This window comes from Tauraco erythrolophus, chromosome 8 (assembly GCF_009769465.1).
Source record: "Tauraco erythrolophus isolate bTauEry1 chromosome 8, bTauEry1.pri, whole genome shotgun sequence".
Classification (NCBI taxonomy): domain Eukaryota; kingdom Metazoa; phylum Chordata; class Aves; order Musophagiformes; family Musophagidae; genus Tauraco; species Tauraco erythrolophus.
In genome coordinates, this window is record NC_141472.1 from 26278952 (window position 1) to 26297671 (window position 18720).

An 18720-nucleotide genomic window follows, 5' to 3' on the forward strand; every position below is an offset into this window, starting at 1 on the left:
AGCAGACTTGCTGACCGTGCACTCTATTCCCTCATCCAAGTCATTGATGAATATGTTGAACAATACTGGTCCCAGTACCGACCCTTGAGGGACTCCACTGGATACAGGCCTTCAACTGGACTCTGTCCAATTGACCACTACTCTCTGGCTTCTATCCTTCAGCCAGTTCACAATCCACCTCACTACCCGATCATCCAGACCACACTTCCTCAGTTTAGCTGTGAGGATGCCATGGGAGACTGTGTCAAATGCTTTACTGAAGTCAAGATAGACCACATCCACTGCTCTGTTCTCATCACTCAAGAATTCTGTGTGTTACTAGTGTAAGAAAGGTTTGTCACAGTCCTGGCCATGTGGAAAACGTGCAGAGCATCAAGACTTCCAGTTGTAGTGAGGAGCTGGACAGCACTTCAACTTCTGGTACCTCAAGGGGTCAAGACTCAAGAGATCGAGTCACTGGTCATAGGTAATTTGGTCTGCTCTGGCAAACTTTCTACTCAGGATAAATTTCTGCTTGTTGATGTTTCAAACTCTGTGAAAACATCTGCTGAACCCTGTTACAGTTCCTTGGTTTTGATAGATCTTTTTCTTTCTAATGTGGAAAAAGCTGTATTCATTTAAGCAGAATAAGTCGGTACTGAGCTTACTCAAAGCTACTTTTGATTTCAGACGTTTTGTCTTGACAACTCTCTTTTAACATTCAGTGTTTCTATGTTGTTCCTAGTTAGTGGCCTAATTTGCCAGGGCTAAGTCTTTATTTCATCCAGATTTACCTCTCTTTTTCCTCTTGTTTCTGTTGCTGGCTTACCTTAAACGTACAGAATGTCTATTGGCGTTTCTCACATTTGATCTTTTGCTTCGTTAACCTCATACTGCCATTCGTGTTGGATTGCTAGTAGATTCTCAGGGAGCTTTGGCCTCGGGCACAGTTGTTTGTTTTTCTAAAGCTTTATAGTCTGCTGTGTTATTACTGAGCTTTCATCTCATGTTGATTTTATGACTTGTGCATCAGATGAACCAGCCTTTAACATTTTCTGTGGTTCTACTGATTGCAGTTTTTGCAATATGTCTATATCAAGTTACCAGAAACCTGAGCTCTTTTTTTCCCTACACTTCTGTCACCCTAAGACATAAAAAGTGCTAAGCACTTTCTTCCCTTAGCAGGTCAACTATTCTTTTTTTACCGAGTCAGCAGGCGATTACTGAGAATAAATACTTTATTGCAAAGATGAGATTCTCTGGCCAGTTTTTTCCCAACACTGCAATAACAGTTTTAAATGTTTTCTTTCAACCAGCTTTTGAAGCAGGTTGTGGAGCCATCAGCTGCTTGATAACAGAGTTGGAGGTTTCTGTGTGCAGAACTGACTGTATTTGTCCTGGTGACTTTCTTCAGTCCTCTACGCTTTAATTAGTGCATCAAAAGATAACAGTGTAGTACTGAATCGAGCATTTGTCTTTGTGGCTGTTGTAACAGGACAGAATTGTACTTTTAAGAAGAGAATTGCTATTAAGGCTGCAAAACCTTGTAAAGAGCAGAAGGGCAGCTGCCCAGAACAAGGGTGTGTTTGGCCTCATGTTCTGCCTTCCGCGGGTGGCTCCAAGAGATGTTTGGGGAAGAGTGGTACAGGGCAAATATGGGTAAAGCTTCCGCTGGTTGTCCCTTGACCCCCAACCATTCAGGGGATTTCCTGAGCCTTTTAAGGTTTGTGTCTCTAACAGCCCCCAGTGGATATCTCCTCCAAGTGCTTGAACTCGCGCGAACTCTTTACGTTCACGGCATTACTTAGCGAGGAGATCTAGAAACCTACTACCCTGTGAATGAGAAAACGCTACCTTCTTTCCATGTCGAACCTTCCTCCTGCTAGCTTAGCTTTGGTTGTCATCCCCAAGGTCTTGTACTGAAGTAGTCACCCACCTTCATGGCACTCGCCATTTTGTAGACATGTGTCATATCCTTCCTAAGGCGTCTCCTTTTTCCAGGCTGAAGAGTCACAGACTGCTCAGTTACTGCTTCTGTGGAAGCAGCTCCATACATCTCATCATCCTTGATACTCTTCTTTTCTGATGTCCTTTTCTGAGATTGGGGGTCAGAACTCCAAAAAATGGCAAAAGACTGTATTTAAATGGACAGAGTAACCTTCTCTGTTCTTTCTCTCCTCACAATTCTTAAGGTTCAATTTGACTTTTTGACTAAGCTGATGTTTCATGGAACTTAACCATCATAACCCCCAAACCTCATTCCTGCATGGCAGGAGTGAGATATCTGTCCCTCACTTCATACATGAAATGATTGAGGGGGAGGGCAGGGGATGTCCCCATGTGCATCGCTTCATATTTATCTGTACGGAATGCCATCTGCCATTTTATTGACCAATTACTCAGCCTTTTAAGTTTGGAATTTCTCAATCTGTGCATGCCTTCAATGCAAGCTTACCAGACTCCTGTTACTGCACAATTTTATTATTTTTTTTAAAGTAAAGATTGGTGTAAAATTACTTTCCTCCAGTCTTTAGGCACCGAGAAAGCTTTAAGAGGAAGGTTATGCAATGCCATTTGCTCCAGATTAAAATTTCTGAGAGGTTAGGATGATTACGTTTGCTTTGTTCAAACTAGGGCATTTATCACGCAAGAATTCTACTTGAAGCAAACCAGACATTTGCTCTTTCTTACCTGTGTCCCCATAGAGGGTTTTCTGGTCACTACTTAGCCCTCTTCCAGCCCCCGCTCCCCCGAGTTGCAGTGCACATCGAAGCAAAAGTGGCATTGCCGTGTCCCCTGTGGCACTGCCCGAACCCCAGTGGGTCCCCAGGTGCTGTGGAGCCCTCGGCCCTTTCCAACGCATTTTTCCTGCGGGGAAGACCCGGCTCATCAGTACAGAGATAGGGAAGAGCCTCACCCCAGTTTAATCTGCTTTGCAAAGCCACTGTCTGAGCAACGCCTATGTGTTGTTGCCCGCCAGGGTGCTGCGCCTGCTCCCCGTTGTGCGGCTTGGCAAGGTCCCCTGCCAGCAGCAGCTCCCTCGCAGAAGAGGGAAAACGAGATCGGCTGGTTCTCCTGGCTGCATCTGGCTTCAGGTTTATAGACAGAGATGGTTTAGTATCTCTTTATTCGCTTGATTATTTAAAATACTTAGGCAGGATGAGCAGGCAGGTAGACCGCGTGAACTCACGCGAGCAGGATTCACACCAGTCCTGGTAGCGTCTTCTGGACATCCAGGGATGAATCATAAGAAATAAGAGATTAATAATCCAAAGAAACGAGGCAGGCTGACTACCGACTCAGTGTTCTGGCTCATCAGATAAACCATGAAAATGTGTCATTTTAATTCTGCATTATTAGAGTAGGAAGATTGTTAATTTAAATTTGTTTACTTATTTATTTAATTTGGAAGCTCTATTTGAAAATGAGAAGGGGAGTTGAGGAAGGTAAATAACTAGAGCACATTACTGTATAAAAGGCCAGCAATTTCTGGAATAAATATTTCTGTTTACAGTTGAAGACAAAGGGGAGCTGTAATCTTTTTTTATAACAACTTAACCGAATCGGACATGGCAGTGTTTACCCTGCACTTCAGATATTAGATATCAGCAATGAGTTATGACAGGTGGAAACCAACCAGTGCTACTACACGCTTCATGCCAAAGAAGTGGCTGGCTGAGGGGCTGCCACACCTCCCCAAAACTCAGTCAGTAAACCAATATTCAAAGTATAAAATTGTAATAAAAGTAGTACGCGGGGAGAGTGCCTTAAAAGTTGCCCATGTTTTTGTCATACCCATTAAAGATGTTGGGGGGGGGGGTGTGTGTATGTGTTAAGCCAGTTTTTGCACAATTTAAGGATTTAAACTTTTGTTAAATTTCCCCATGTTTTCAGTGACCTTGAGGATAACTGTTCTTGAACCATGGTAGAAATGAAAAGGGCTACAGAGATGTCAGTAATGATCAGACAAAAAATACAAAGGAGGATCAAGTTTTCAACAGCTACATAATAATTAATAATCTGTAAAATAATGTTCATTTCTTTTAAGGGATGGGAAAGACATGGTGGATATTGTTACAAAATCGACAGTACCCCTCGAAGTTTTGAACATGCTTCCAGTGGTTATTTCTGCCCATCTGCACTTGTATCAGTAACAAACAGGTAGTTAATCCTATTAGACAGCGTGAAGATACCTCTAACAAGAGCTATTCTAACTTTAGAAAGTGTTGCATGGCAAAATACACTACCGTTATGGAATAATATTTGCGTGAGAGGTGAGCATAATTACTAACATTGGCTAAAATCAAAGGTGCGCTTTGCTTTATTTTTTAATTGAAAACAAATTTAATAAAAAGCAATCGTTAGGCTAATAAATACTCATAGCAATGTGCGCACTTGTGAGCATGCAGGAATCTAAACAAAATGCTTTCTACAGAGGTATGTAACATCTTTAAGAAACTTTATTGATGTACTTGGAAAATATACCAGAAAATGAAGAGAGATTTAATTTTTATAATCAAAATACATCAAATTTTAATCCAAATCTATTAATGTTTTGTAAGTGTTTCTATTTATGTCCGCATTTTACACGAGTTCTCAGCAAACTGGGAGAGAGAGTAAATGTTTGAAAGCATTTGAGGTCTATCTTCCCTTGCTCTGTTCCTATTTACCTGTATTCCAGCTTCAGCAAAGGCTTTCTCCTCTGCAGATGTCCAGATGCTTGGGTTTTCTCTGATCGCTTTGTGATTTACCCTATATGTTGGATTCCCATTAAAGTTTATGAAGTGCTGATAGATATATTACATACATACTTTAACCTCCATGTATTTATTGTTAAAAAAAAAAACAAACCCCACAAACAACTGAAGGAGGAAATGCCCTCTCCCTTTAGGATGGGAGAAGTACTGTAACCACCAGCAATCAGATGAATGATAGCTAGAAATTTTAGGAAAATGCAGGCTACCCCATGCAAGGACTTACATCAATGGGAATTTGACCTGCCCCATGGTTTCAGGATTCTGCATGACGCATACAGCACTGTACTGCAGTACGACAGCAATCCTTACGGGAGGATAAAGGACAAATTCTCACAGCTGAGCATCTGCAGCTCGAACGTCACCGGGAGCTGAGGGCATGCTGCGAATCGCTGGAAGCGCGTCTTCTGTCTTTTTCTGCTGATTTCTTTTTATTTGATTTTTGCTAGGTGCAACCATCACTGTTTATTACGTTAGTTCCCAGTTTCAATATTGGAGTAGCAAAGGAAGCTAGTTGTTGGTTTAGCTTTTTTTTTCTTAATTACTGCTGAGGTTTGTTGTTCTGGAGTGAAAAACGCAAAAACTTTTCAGTGTATTGATCCTAAAATATTCGTTAAAAAGTAGGTTGTAGAGGAAGGAGAATTGATATAAAAAGAGAACATGCAGAGGAAATCAAAATTAAATAAAAGTTCTCAGTGTTACAGATACATTCAGTTTTTTACATTAATATCATCCTTACGGTATTTAGCCATTCTTTTCACAATGTGTGAAACCAAGAAGTCGTGTAAGTCTTTATTAAACTGGGAATTTACTTTGCTGTGTGTATTTTCATAGAAAACTGATTAATTTGCTCATTAACTGAAGCAGTCTTGTATAATGCTATACCAATTATGTCTGAATAAATTAAGTGACAAGTGGGTTACTACTTGCAACAACTATTACTTGCAAAAAGATGTAAATCTCTCACGTAACTGTAATGAAGAAATTAAAGAAGGAAAAAATGATTCCTTCTGTAGTCAGACCAGCTAGTGCTTTGAGTCCTTCAGCTCTGGTTTCTTAGCTCTAGTTTGTGTGTCTGGTTCCAATAGGACACTTCTGTGCAGAGCTTTTTTCCTGTCTTCTGTAGCTTTTTCAGACCCTGCTATCTTTTTTCCTTCACACAAGGAGTTTCTTACTTTTATTTGTGCATCATTAATATATTCTGTCTTTACATCTTGTAGTTCAAGCACTGAGCTTATAGGATCTTAATCTACTGTTTCTTCTATGTGCCCAAATGCTGAAAAAAAATAGTAGGGAAAATTTATGGTTTATGCTACAGGCTTGTGCCTGAAGTTCCCCACAGCATTCTACAAAGAAAACAAAGTACCGCTCATATAGGTTTCTCTTCTTGCATAATTTAAATCATTTCATGAGAGCTATTCACTGAAATACCAGTTGACCTATTTTATTCTACTAAACTTTTTGTCTTGATTATTTTCTTAAGGTTTGAACAAGCTTTTATAAACAGCATGATCCGTAGCGTGGTAAAATCTGAGAGAACTTATATTTGGATAGGATTGCAAGACCTTAACAACACAGGAGAATACTTTTGGCTAAGTACAGGGGGGAAGAATCGCTCCGTGAGCTACACAAACTGGAACAAGTACCAGCCACGTGAGTAATGTGCTGATAAAAAAAAAGAAATGGCTTGGAGGGGGCAACACGCTCTCTTCCCCCCACCACTAAGGCAGTGGCTTAGCAGTGACTGAAGAGTCCCAGTCCTTTCCTCCCTGCTTGGTCAAGAGAGCAGAAAAATAAGTTTATATTTTCTATTAACTCTGTAACTTCCTGCCACAGATGGACATAGATAGATGAGTTAGCAGTTGTGGAGAAGCCAGAGCTTCCTTCCCTGCTTTCCACCCGGGTGCTGTTATCGTGGGCTTCCCGGTTGTGGCCGGATGCTGGACGTCATCTTCCCACCCTCCGCTGTGGCAACGGGAAAATTAATAGCCATGATTTCCTTGCAGACACAGCTAATCCTTGGAATTTTTCTTCTTCTGTGAGATATTTTTCATACATTTCATTATGGCCTTTTCAAGGAGGCTGACAGGGCTTCCTGAGACTCCCAGTGAAAGGTCCCAGAGAAGTCATGAATTTTATTCAGTAACAGTCAGTTTGTAATTTACATTTTATATGAAAAAAAAGAGGGCAGAGATTGCCTTAGATACATTTCTGTCAATAGGAGCACTGGGTGGAAATTTCTTCTTCTTCTTCTTCTTCCCCTTTAGTTTGCTGATACTTGGTTTGCTTGCTTGATGTTGTTTGGTTTATGGTAATCTAAAGGAAAATATCCCAAGAAAACAAAAAAAAAGGAAAAAACAAAATAGTTGTTCAGCCTTTGAAACATAAACCTCTTAGCAGTACCTGGGAATAGAGAAATAATAGTAAAGACTCTCTATTTCATTAATTGCTTCTCGGTTTTGGACTCTTGACGTTTATTGCTTTACTACTGCAGTTTGCAAAAATACTATTTTAAATTGCATTTCATTTCCTGCGTTTTGTGAGAGGAACCCTTCCTCATGGTTCAATTTATAAGCTCAAGTCAGTCAAGACAGGCTTATAAATTGGTCTCTGACCAGGGAATTTGCTACTTTTGTAAGTTCATTGAGGTTTTCTTCAGAACCTGATGCCAATGAAACAGTCACTTCACCAAAAATTCACAAAATTCAAAAGCTTTATTCTGATACTCACCACTTACTCCCATGTCTAGGTCATTCTGGAGGATGTGTGGCTATGCGAGGGCAGTACCCCATTGGTTATTGGGAGGTGAAGAGCTGCAAGAACTTCAAAGCAATGTCATTGTGCAAGCAAAAAATCAGTTCTTACGAAGAACCTGAACTTACTTTTCAAAAACATTTGAGTTCCTGCTATTTTGGATGGGAGTCAGAAGCTAATCTGCTCAACTGCTACAAGGTATGTGACAAACTTGCTTTGTGTTTTTCTGATTCTGCATCAGCTTAGGGGTACACTGTTCCTAAAACGTTTTCGATAAAGCATTATTTCTTTTACTGAACAGCAAAAATTGTTATCCCCCTTCACTCCTTTTTAAAGTGAGTGAAAGTCTTAAGAATTGGAACTCTACTTGGAATATACATGGCTTTACTGTGGGAAAAACTGTGAATAATACTGCATTTTTATGAGTTTCTAAGACAACTGCCCTCCAAAATCAACTACACTTGTGACAGTGTTTATTTCATTGCAGATATTTCACAATGAAAAAGTTCTGATGAGAAGAACATGGGATGAAGCAGAAGCATTATGCCAAGATTTTGGAGGACATCTTGCTAGTTTTAGCCATATCTACGAAGAGACATTTTTAAACAATTTATTATATACAATTTTTGATAGGTAAATATATTTTTTAACATCAACAAGATTTATCTTAATCATACTATAATGTAAACATAATCTGCAATTTAGGTTCTTCCATCCTCTTTACTAGTGGCTGAAGAAGTCTCTAGCATGAACTTAGAAATGGGTGAAAAGACGTGGATTAGCAACACTGTAATGTGATTCTTTTTGAAGATGATCTTTGTAGTAGATGTTGAGAAACTGTTAATGTCAAGGTGATGTTCTTGTGAGTTAACATTCCCCATTGAAATGGAAATTCAGCAATTTTAATCCTATTTTAAATGTTTTCATCTTTAAAAATGTAACATTTTAGTAGGAAAACTAGAGTTAACTTCAAGGATACTAAAGAGTTAAGATAGGTATTACAGAATGATCTATTGAATTCAAGAAGAAGTGAATATGGGTATTTGCACTATTTAAAAAATAATTTCTGAAATAGCTAAGGAAAAAAGTGCATGAGAAATGTTATTTTCTTTGTTTCCATCATAGGACAGAAGAAAGACAGTTCTGGATTGGATTTAATAAAAGAAACTCACTTTCTGGAGGGGCATGGCAGTGGTCTGACAGAACACCTGTAACTATCTGTGTATTATGTATTTCAGTAACCTTTCAAGTCATATCTGAGGATAAGTTCACAAAAATAAGCCTTGTGAGCAAGTGTTGGCCAGGAAAACTGGTTTTTGTGTCCACATACTTCACTTAAAGTAATTGTTACAATAGGATTAATAGTACACTACTATTAAAATAACAGCCTGTGCAAAAAAGCTGTGCAAATGCGAAAGGAATTTGATAGGATTAAAGTTTTGCAGATACATGCTCTCCTGCAAAGGATGATGTGTTTAGCCCAGGACCAGGCATAGGCACACTGAACACATGGGTGTGTGTGTCTGTATATATACATATTTACCTATATACACGTGCACACACATTGGAAAGCCTTAGAGCTGTGCTTTCATCCTTTATTTGTTCTATGACTGTTAGGTTCATGCCTGCATTCCAAGCTAAGTCTTTCCTTTTTTGATACCACTTTTTATTTTGCATCTTTGAAGAAATTGGTGCTGTATGCCTGGGATTTAAACATCGAATAACTGAAGAAGGGTCAGTTTTTAAATTGTAATTGGTTTTCAGCCTTAAAGAACAGTGCCAGCTCTGCCATCGCTTCTTAAGTCATTTCAGAAAGCGAGTGCAAAGTTCAATCATGCAACATGTTGAACCAAAGCAAAGACAGTTAAATGTGGGCAACTACTGCTAAGCATGTCAAAAAATTGTTAGATTTCATAGCTTTTCAAGTATTTTTATGAAGAAGGAGTCTGATATAAGATGGGAAAGTTGAACAGGACATTGAAAGAACATGATTATGGACCCTATTTTTTGGATTTTACCACCACAATCTAGGTGGTCCTCTAGTTGTTGCTTATGATGCTCTTACCATACACACATCTCCAAATCCTTCCTTTTTCTCCATAATGAGATTTTGAAATGCTTCATCTTGGATTGTTGGTGAAAGATAATGAATGTGCTGTTTTCAGGTTGTATCTTCATTTTTGGAGAGCAAGTATATTGAAGATGACTCAAGAAACTGTGGTGTGTTCAAAGTAAATAGAACGGTCTTTCCAGCACACTGCAATGAAAAGCGTGAATGGATATGCAAAATACCAAAAGGTGAGCTGTTAAATAACTTACCTTGTCTGTCATACCCATTACTTGCAATTTAGGAAAGACAAGAAAAAAAATATCTAAAAGCCTGCTTTTTAGCCACATCTGGAGTACTTCTGATTTGTCTTCTGCATGAAATCGTTGCAAAGCTAAATGTGGCCATTAAGGTTTGTTGGCCATTTAACAAGTCTGGTGTGTGCAGTCAGTTTAAAAATGAATATCAGTGATGAGCAGTTAGTAGCAGTTAATCAAAGTTTTTATTTATAAAGGTTACTAAAAATGTTGTTTGTTACGTGTAACAATTATTTTTATTCCATGTTTAACTCCTTTTTTTGTCCCTGAACGAGAATAGTAATATTCTTCATTATTTTGATTTGATCCTTACCATGTGAAGAAAGCAATTCCAGTGAAATATCTCTTTTAATTCTTAATCAGCAATGTTTTAATTTATTTATGTATTTTTGCAGGTGTTAAGCCAAAGAATCCAGGGTGGTACATAGCTGGTATGAAAACATTCTTTTTTTCACATCTTGAAACATTATAATTTGGAAATGTAATTTGAGCTATCGGTAAAAACAAAATAACTCTTCAATGTTCTAAGTTTAAAATGTACATTAAGGGACTCAGGAGGTACTTGTTGCTACAGATCAAAATCTGCCACTCCTTTGTTTAGGAACACTGAAACACCAGATACTACTTCAGTTAGGTAAAGGAAGGTTGACGGTAAAAAGCACAGGAATTTGATAGCCTCTCCATCACATTAAAACTGCCTTTTCGCAAAGGCTGGGCAACCCTGTTAACATTACTGCAGTATCACAGGACAGAATATAAAATCATAATTTACTCATTGTTCATTTGTTTCCATAATTTGATATGTCAGATACTGTTCTGCTGTTAGCTGTGGCGTATTTGTCCTGTGGCACGTGGCTGGAGATGGGCCATGGGGATCACAAAGGATGAGACTGGAAATGAGTTTCTATCCCACTGACTCTTCTGCTTGTTTTCTAGAACTGCCATGGTCATATTATCAAGGAGCAGAATATCTCTTCCATGTCAGTCCTACAGACTGGGAAAGCTATGAGTTTATCTGTGGCTGGCTTCGCAGTGGAATGGCAACAATAAATTCTTCTGGTGAACAAGCTTTTATTCAAAATAAAATCAAGAAGGTAACAAAAACTACCCCTTTGAGAAGATAAACCCTCAGGCAGTAACTGATTATTTTCTGTTGCATCTTTTGGAATATCTGTCTGCCTGTTGCTCCAGGTAGAATCTGAAAGACATTTTACTTTAGAAATAGTTCTCTTGCTGTCTTCATTTCATAGATTTCATAGATTTCATAGATTTCTAGGTTGGAAAAGACCTTAGAGATCATCGAGTCCAACCATCCCTAATCCCCATTAAACCATATCCTCAAGTAGCTCATCCACCCTATTCTTAAACACATCCAGGGATGGGGACTCAACCACCTCCCTGGGCAGCTTATTCCAGTGGCTGACAACCCTTTCAGAGAAGAAATACTTCCTAACATCCAACCTGAATCTCCCCTGACTAAGCTTATGCCCATTTCCTCTTGTTCTATCACCCATCACTAATGTAAAGAGCCCTTCCCCTACCTCCCCACCATCTTTTCTCAAGTATTTATAGGCCGTAATCAGGTCTCCCCTCAGCCTCCTCTTCTCCAGGCTAAACAGCCCCAACTCCCTCAGCCGCTCCTCATAAGTTTTATTTTCCAGCCCCTTGACCAGTTTAGTCGCCCTTCTTTGGACTCGCTCCAGGAGGTCAATATCTCTCTTAAAGCGAGGGGCCCAAAACTGGACACAATATTCCAGGTGCAGCCTCACCAGTGCCGAGTACAGGGGCAGGATCACTTCCCTGCTCCTGCTGGTCACACTATTCTTGATACATGCCAGTATCCCATTGGCCTTTTTGGCCACCTGGGCACACTGCTGGCTCATATCAAGCCGGTAGTCAACCAACACCCCCAGGTCCTTCTCCGCCAGGCAGCTCTCCAGCCACTCCTCCCCGAGCCTATAGCGATGCTTAAATGAGGGATAAGGGATTTATTAAATGAGCGATGAGGGATTTCCCACATCCCTCCCTGAAGCCCTATTTAGCTAAAGAAGTCAGTAACATTTGAGGATCTGCAGAATTATGTCTGCTAATGAGGAGGTCAGTCAGTCCGCCTCAAAAGACCCAAGAGGAGCAAAAATCAGCTTCCTATCCCAAAGTTATGAAAGTAATTAGAGGTAAAGAGAAAGGTTTGTTTCACATGTGGTGTACATTCTTCTCTGTTTCTTCTTCATCCCCCACCCCTCCCTGACAAGGGGACCCATCGTGGTTCCTCAGGTGTTCACACAGCGGTTCTGCGTCCACTGTGAGGTCTCCTGATCCTGCACGGTTCCACAGTTACACCCCGTTCCCATTCAGTAACTTGGAGCTGGTCATCAGGTAGCCATAGTGAGAGATGTTTCAGTGGGTATATTAGCATGATGTGGGCAGTAAGGCCAGATGTTTGAAATGGTCTTCATAGTTTAAATGTTCAACGTGGTGATTTGAAATGTTACTTTTGGGGAGAGCTGGCCAAGAATGAAGAATTACCAATTTCTCTGCACCTTAATTAAATCTAGAACGCTAAACCATAGAGGTGGGTGCTTATGACCATGGAAATCAGATTACCTTTTCCTCTGTGTACGCCAGCTTGGGCGACATTCCCATGTGTCTGCACATTTCTATGAGGTCCCCTGAATTAAACCCCTTTGTGACTATGGATATTTATATGGGAAGAAAGACCTCTGCCTCTAAATTCCCTCCTCTGGATGAAAGCAGAATTTCTGTGGAACCACTCTGATGTAACAGATTTGAAGCTGAGAAATAGCTGCAGAAGCAGATGAATTCCCAAGAAACTAAGTCTGTTTTCTTTTAGGTGTTTTCGGTAAAAGAAAAACAAAGAAAATACACCCAAAAAAAAGAAGAAAAATAATCTGTCTGCTTTACTGAGGGCAAAATTATGTGGCTGTAATGCAAAGGGATATCACAGCATAATCTTTAAAAGAAAGTGCTGGGTAGAAAAGCTCTTAACCCATACTTAGTTTTGCTTGCACTGTGTACAGCCTTCTCTGCTTTTAAATTACAGTAGAAAGCGTAAGTAGAATAGTGTTATATTAAGATGGGATTTTTAAGCTTCCAAGGAATTATGTGTCATTTTTATCTGCCATTTAAGTAATTTTGTAATAAAACATGATTAACTGGATTTAAACCAACAGTTCATGGTGGAAATAGCTTAAATATTTCTTATTTGAAAGAGCAACATAATGGGCTAGGCTGTCTTCTTCCATGTCTACCAGAGATTGTGGTGTGATGTAATCACTGCCTTACCTAGTGCTGAATGTTTATGACTTTAAAAAATATATAACTTTAAAAAAAGATGTATTATTCCAACTTAAGATCACTTAAAACGGTTAATCAGAATGCTTCTTTAAAATCATGTTTACTTAGAAGAGAACTTTTAAAAGCAGATTTATCATTAAAATTAGTGGGTACTATGGCAGTTTGTGAGCATTCTGAAATGAAAAAGCCAAGTTTACTCCCTTGGTGTTGGAAATCAGGTTGACTTCCTTGAAGTTTTGTCTCAGAATATAACGTATGCAGCTATTTTAAAGCCTGCTGCCTTTGGCTGAGCTTTCCCAGTATAGCCAGGTGTGTCCCTAAACAATTGTAACCGGTTTCCTGTGGAAGCAGGAGTAAGGATGGCAATCACTAAAATAATACTCAACAGTCTGAATAGACTTTGCACATGTCATTAGAAAACTTGGTGAAAATTTCTTAGCATTAAATTTGAAATTATATTTTTCACTGTTTCTTTAAAAACTAATGTGTAGGCTGAGTGCTGAAATTAGAAAACTAAACTCAGGGGCCAGGCAGTACCAAATCAGGCAGTGTTCCCGAGTCTCCTCTTTGTCAGAAATGTCTGTTTTCTTCATTCGATATTGCTGTGTAAGCTGTAAGCTGGTGAAATCCCAACTATAACTCCAAGGATGGTGCGGCTGCCACGACACAGGCTACAGTTCAGTTCTTTCTGGAAAAAAATAAATGCTGCTCAGAGATAGGATGGCTTTTCCAGTGTCCTGCACATTCAGAACGTTTTTTCTTTGTTGACCCCTTTCCAAAGACCCCAAAACTGTGACTATTGAGAGGCTAACCCTGCAAGTGAAGCCCGAGTTTAAAGCAGAATCGAGTCAGCACAGCAATAATAAGTGGCTGTTTGAATAACGTTATTTCTGTGACTTACCCATAATACTTCACCTTTTAGGTCTGGAGGTCTAGAACCTTTCCTGAGAACAACAATCGGCCTGGAAAGCATCTCTAGGAATCTCTTGTATAAGCTATACAAAGTCAGTAGATGTTCATAGAAAACATTTTGGAAACATTAAGAACCACCAGTATATTAATGCTAAAAGGAAGTATTTGCTGTTGTCTGTTTTTAGTAGTTGGGGAAAAACAAATTCTGGCGTAAGACTACAGTCCTTTTCAAGTCAGATAGGCTGTAAATTCTTAAAATTGTAAATTCTTAGTTTACAGAAGGTAATCAGCAACCCAGTGGAAACTGGGAGCTAAATCACGCTCTCTTCACGTGAATAACCTTCCTGAAGTGACATAGACTGGCATGGGCGGGATTTAGCACCTGTTCTTCCTATTGGAACCCAATGGAGATGTTATTCATCTGAATATAAATAGAGCCTGATTTTAGGGGTTTGTTAATGCTTTAATAAGAAGGCAACAACAGTTAAATGTGTGGCAAAACATTTTTTTATAGCTATCGAATAGTGATGTTCACTGGTGGATCGGACTGCACGCAGAAAACCTCAGCGATGAATTTCGGTAAGAATACCTACGCTTCAGCGGCTGCGTGCTGTACTTGGCGTGCCCGGTTTGCAGGCTGCCACTCAGTCTGATGGACCAAAACAGTTTGATGACTGAGTGGGATATTCAAGAGACAACTTCAGTTCTCATGTAAATATCTTCAGAATATATTACCCTTAATTTATCTCCATGTTACGGTATTTCTTCTAAAAGCATTATAAAAGGTACAAGCAGGAGACAGGAATACCAACCTTGTTGTTGTTTGTCTTTTTTTAAAGCTTAGTTAATAAAGGGGCACGTTCTACTCTGTATCTGCTTACAAACACATTTAATGGAGGTTGTGTTTTTAGGTAAGGATAGGAAAAAGTGTAACTATACTCTTAACATTTCTGTGCAGCTGGAGAGATGAATCACCAGTAACATACCAGAACTGGAATGAAGGGAGGGAAAGATATCTGCAGAAACCAGGGAAAAGATGTGGCTTCATTTCATCACAAACAGGTTTATTTTGTATTTCCTTTTGTTGCAGGAGTTGTGACTTGATTCTGAGGTTGGCCAAAGGGGTTATATTATTTTTTATTTGCTTTCAAGAAATACAATCGATATTACATGGTCCTGTATTACCTAGTCCTGTTACATGATAATAATTTGCATAGCTTTTTTTATGGTTGAGAAAATAATATTAAAATATCATTAATATGCTCAGAGACTAGGTTATAGGATTTAAAAATACATTAATAGTTTCAGTACTGTAATGTCAAAATACAAAGATTCCAGCGATACAGAATCTTTAATTTTACTTAAGAGTTATGTGGCACAGCAAAAATGTTAAGGTATTGCTGGTTTTCGCAGTCAGTTTTCTGATAACCAAATGAGCCAGACGGATGACCAATAATTTTTCCTACATTTATAAACTGTTTTTCTGTCGGCACACGACATTAAATACTCAGGTTTCTAGCTTATTTTTGATCCCATAGCCAGTCTGCTGAGGGATTTTTGGGTACCATGGTTTTGGTGCTAGCATTTACATCATCACATAGCTCTATAATTTGCTAGAAGAATAAAAAAAAATTGCAGTGCTGCTGGTTCCAGTGATTTCTGTCATATCTCAATCTCTATTTTCTGAAGATCTGCAAGTTAAATGATAAACATGTCAGGTTCCATGGGAAGAAAAATTATCCTGCTTTGTATTTGTGAGGACTGAAAAACATGAATCCAGTCACACTTTTGTAATCTCAGCCTGGAGAGCCAAAACTGAAAAAATGTAAACCCTCCATTTTTTCCATGTGGAACCTCAAGGTTTTAATTCATGACCTTCAAACGCTTGAGTTTGGCATTACTGTAGTTAGTATCGGATAAAAGAAAGGGATGCCCACCCTCCCCCATCAGCTGGCCTGCAGATGGGAGCTGGTCAACAACTTGTTGAGTGAACTGTGTTCCACTGAAAAATGTATTTTCAGGTCAGCGTGTGTTCAGCAGGTCAGCGTTTTCTGTCAGTACCTGGATCTTGCCAACAATTTTCAATGTAAGGAAGTCAAACTATTTTATCTGGAAGGCATCGTTTCTATACCTTCCCTTTATTTATTTTTTTTTGCATAACTACTGTTTTCTTTTAAAATACACAATGATATAGGCATATGTTTTCTGACTCAGTGTAGAGGAATTGGTTTAACTTAATAAAATCAAACTGGGAATAAAAGTATGAGTCCCATGGACGCTCAAATCTACTGTAATGCGCTATGTTGAAATGTATTTGATGCAGAATCTTGTTTTACTCAATCACTAAAGGATACTCTTCTTAATGATATCTAAGCTAGCTAACAAAAAAACCCCTTTCCAATTCTCAAGTCAATATTGAACTGTGATTTTTCTTTTTACACAGGACTCTGGGGTGATGAAAACTGTACTGTCTCTCTTCCCTGTATTTGTAAGCGTAAATTTGCATGGAAAATAGAGAAGGAGATTCCAAAAGACCAGAACCAACAAGGAATATGTCCAAAAGGCTGGTTGCACTTTGGATTGAAAGTAAAACATTTTTTTTCTGCTGTTTGATAATTCAGAATGTGTTCTGTACTTATTACAGAAATTGGATTTCTTAAGGATTATTCAATATTTGAAGATTTTCTTCCTTTTTAAAAGCAGGGCTCTTAGATTTATGACTACTGACAGTGACACAAAGGTTTACAGCTATTAAGCAGCTTTGCACACAGAAGTTGTTTTAATGAGGTGTCAAAAATTTTACTTTAGTTGAAGGAAATGAATACTCATATATGCCAAAGCTGTCTAAGCGTATTTGTGCTTTTGCTGTAAAAAGCCTGTCCCCATCCTCTCTTTTCCACTTAATGACAACTCGAAGAGTCTCTTACAGTCTCAAAACAGATCTCTGATCCCTTGTTGTACTAAATGGTCCCAAACTGCTGCCATCCTCCAAAAGATGCAGTTTCAGATAGGATTCATCAAAGAGAATTTTAAACCAAAGTCTACTTGCAATTGAAGGTGGAAAGGCAATTATTTAATCAGGCTTGGTTTAAATACATGCATTCCGTAATAACAACATGCACTGAGGTGGCTGGATTTATCCCAGGGCTAAACTGCAGTGACTACAAGGATAAGTTTAACCCAGATTGTGTTTGCCTTTAAACAACTGATTTGAATCCAAGCCTGATGGCCGCTGAAAACTGACACCAAATGTGTTGGAGAGGTCCACTGCAGGACAGAAAATAATGAAATTTTAGTTTTCAGTAACAGGACATCAAATGTTTTAGTGATTACTCTTAGGGATCTTATTTATCTTAGGGACAAATAGTTTTTAAACTTGAGAAAAAACAAAACAAAACAAGCTTTTTTTTTTTTTTTTAAACAGTGCTTTTTGATACAAATTCCAAAGGATCCAGAGCATCTGAGAAGCTGGTACTCTGCACAAGAGTTCTGCAGTAGCTATGATGGGTCACTCGCTTCTCTTGAAGATGAACTAGAACAAGGTGGAGTACTGAAAATATTGTTAAATAAATAAAATTTCCTCTTCATTAGGATGCTGTAGTAAAGTTTCATCTTGGATACAGATTTAGGAAAAAAGATCACTCAGATCCTACGCATGGTTCCACTTATTAGTGGAACACTAAAAATTAGTGTTTCTCTTTCCCAGTTTCCCAAAATGTAAAGATTCAAATATCCACTGAGCTATATGATAGTTATATTTTGAGGAGTAATTATAATTTCTTTTATGCTTACTATTATCCATCAGGAATACAAAAAATAATGGAATATTTATTATTTCATATAAAAATCTGCTATGTAAAATTTCTGTCTTATGAATGCGACATCACACAGTTACAAAATCAATCTTATTTTTATCCTTTAATAGCACTTAAAATCTGATCTATAGTATAGCACATAAGCATAGCACTAGTCTGGAACTGTCACAGAAATAAATACCAGCAGATTTGGAAATATTTATAATCTCTATTCATAAAAATCTGTGGTTGAATTTCATACATGTGTAAAACCGTTTGTTTGGAGGTGAGAGGAATCTCACTGGCTATCTTTAGTTGAGAAATCTTATTTTAAAGTAAAACTGAGAAAAGCTTTTTCAGTGAGACACTGCCCTGAACCAACACTTAAGTTGTTCAAGCTGCTGTGAACATTTCTGGAAGACTTATTAGTTGATAGGCTAGATCCTAACCCAGCTGAAGTTAATCAATTTAACTGAATTTTTAGTTAGATGACACTGAAATGCTGCTCATGTTCTTACTTTCTAGTAAATATGTAACATCATTAATTAGTAATGAAATTTTTCAGTGATTTAGTATGTTGGAAGAGACTTCATCTATCCCTAAATGGCTACCAGTTAATTATATTTTATTCCGGTGTCATTTTCCAGCTTTCATAACGATGAATCTATTTGGACAGAAAACTAGCGTTTGGATAGGTTTCCAGAGTGACGATTATGAAAAATGGATGACCGAACATACTCCAATGTATTCCAACTGGTCTCCAGTTGAAGTAGTGGATGTGAGTATTTCTGGGGAGTTTAAGGACAGTGGGAAGTTGTTTTATCCGTAAAAATCATGACTGCCAAAAA

At 38.5% G+C, this 18720-nt stretch overlaps 1 protein-coding gene across 2 annotated transcripts in view; it reads left to right on the top strand.

Moving 5' to 3' along the window:
- The window catches only part of PLA2R1 (phospholipase A2 receptor 1), a 177778-nt gene that overhangs the window by 16164 nt on the left and 142894 nt on the right, over positions 1-18720 (top strand). For both annotated transcript variants that reach the window (XR_015222282.1, XM_086615318.1), the window contains exons 10-22: positions 4028-4140; positions 6217-6386; positions 7483-7685; positions 7975-8120; positions 8613-8697; positions 9653-9785; positions 10247-10282; positions 10788-10945; positions 14593-14657; positions 15037-15140; positions 16522-16664; positions 17503-17620; positions 18520-18650. Coding sequence is in view for 1 of the 2 variants with exons in the window: in XM_086615318.1 (XP_086471444.1) it covers positions 4028-4140; positions 6217-6386; positions 7483-7685; positions 7975-8120; positions 8613-8697; positions 9653-9785; positions 10247-10282; positions 10788-10945; positions 14593-14657; positions 15037-15140; positions 16522-16664; positions 17503-17620; positions 18520-18650 (1605 nt within the window). In the remaining variant the exon portion in view is untranslated. The remainder of the gene's footprint in view (positions 1-4027; positions 4141-6216; positions 6387-7482; positions 7686-7974; positions 8121-8612; positions 8698-9652; positions 9786-10246; positions 10283-10787; positions 10946-14592; positions 14658-15036; positions 15141-16521; positions 16665-17502; positions 17621-18519; positions 18651-18720) is intronic.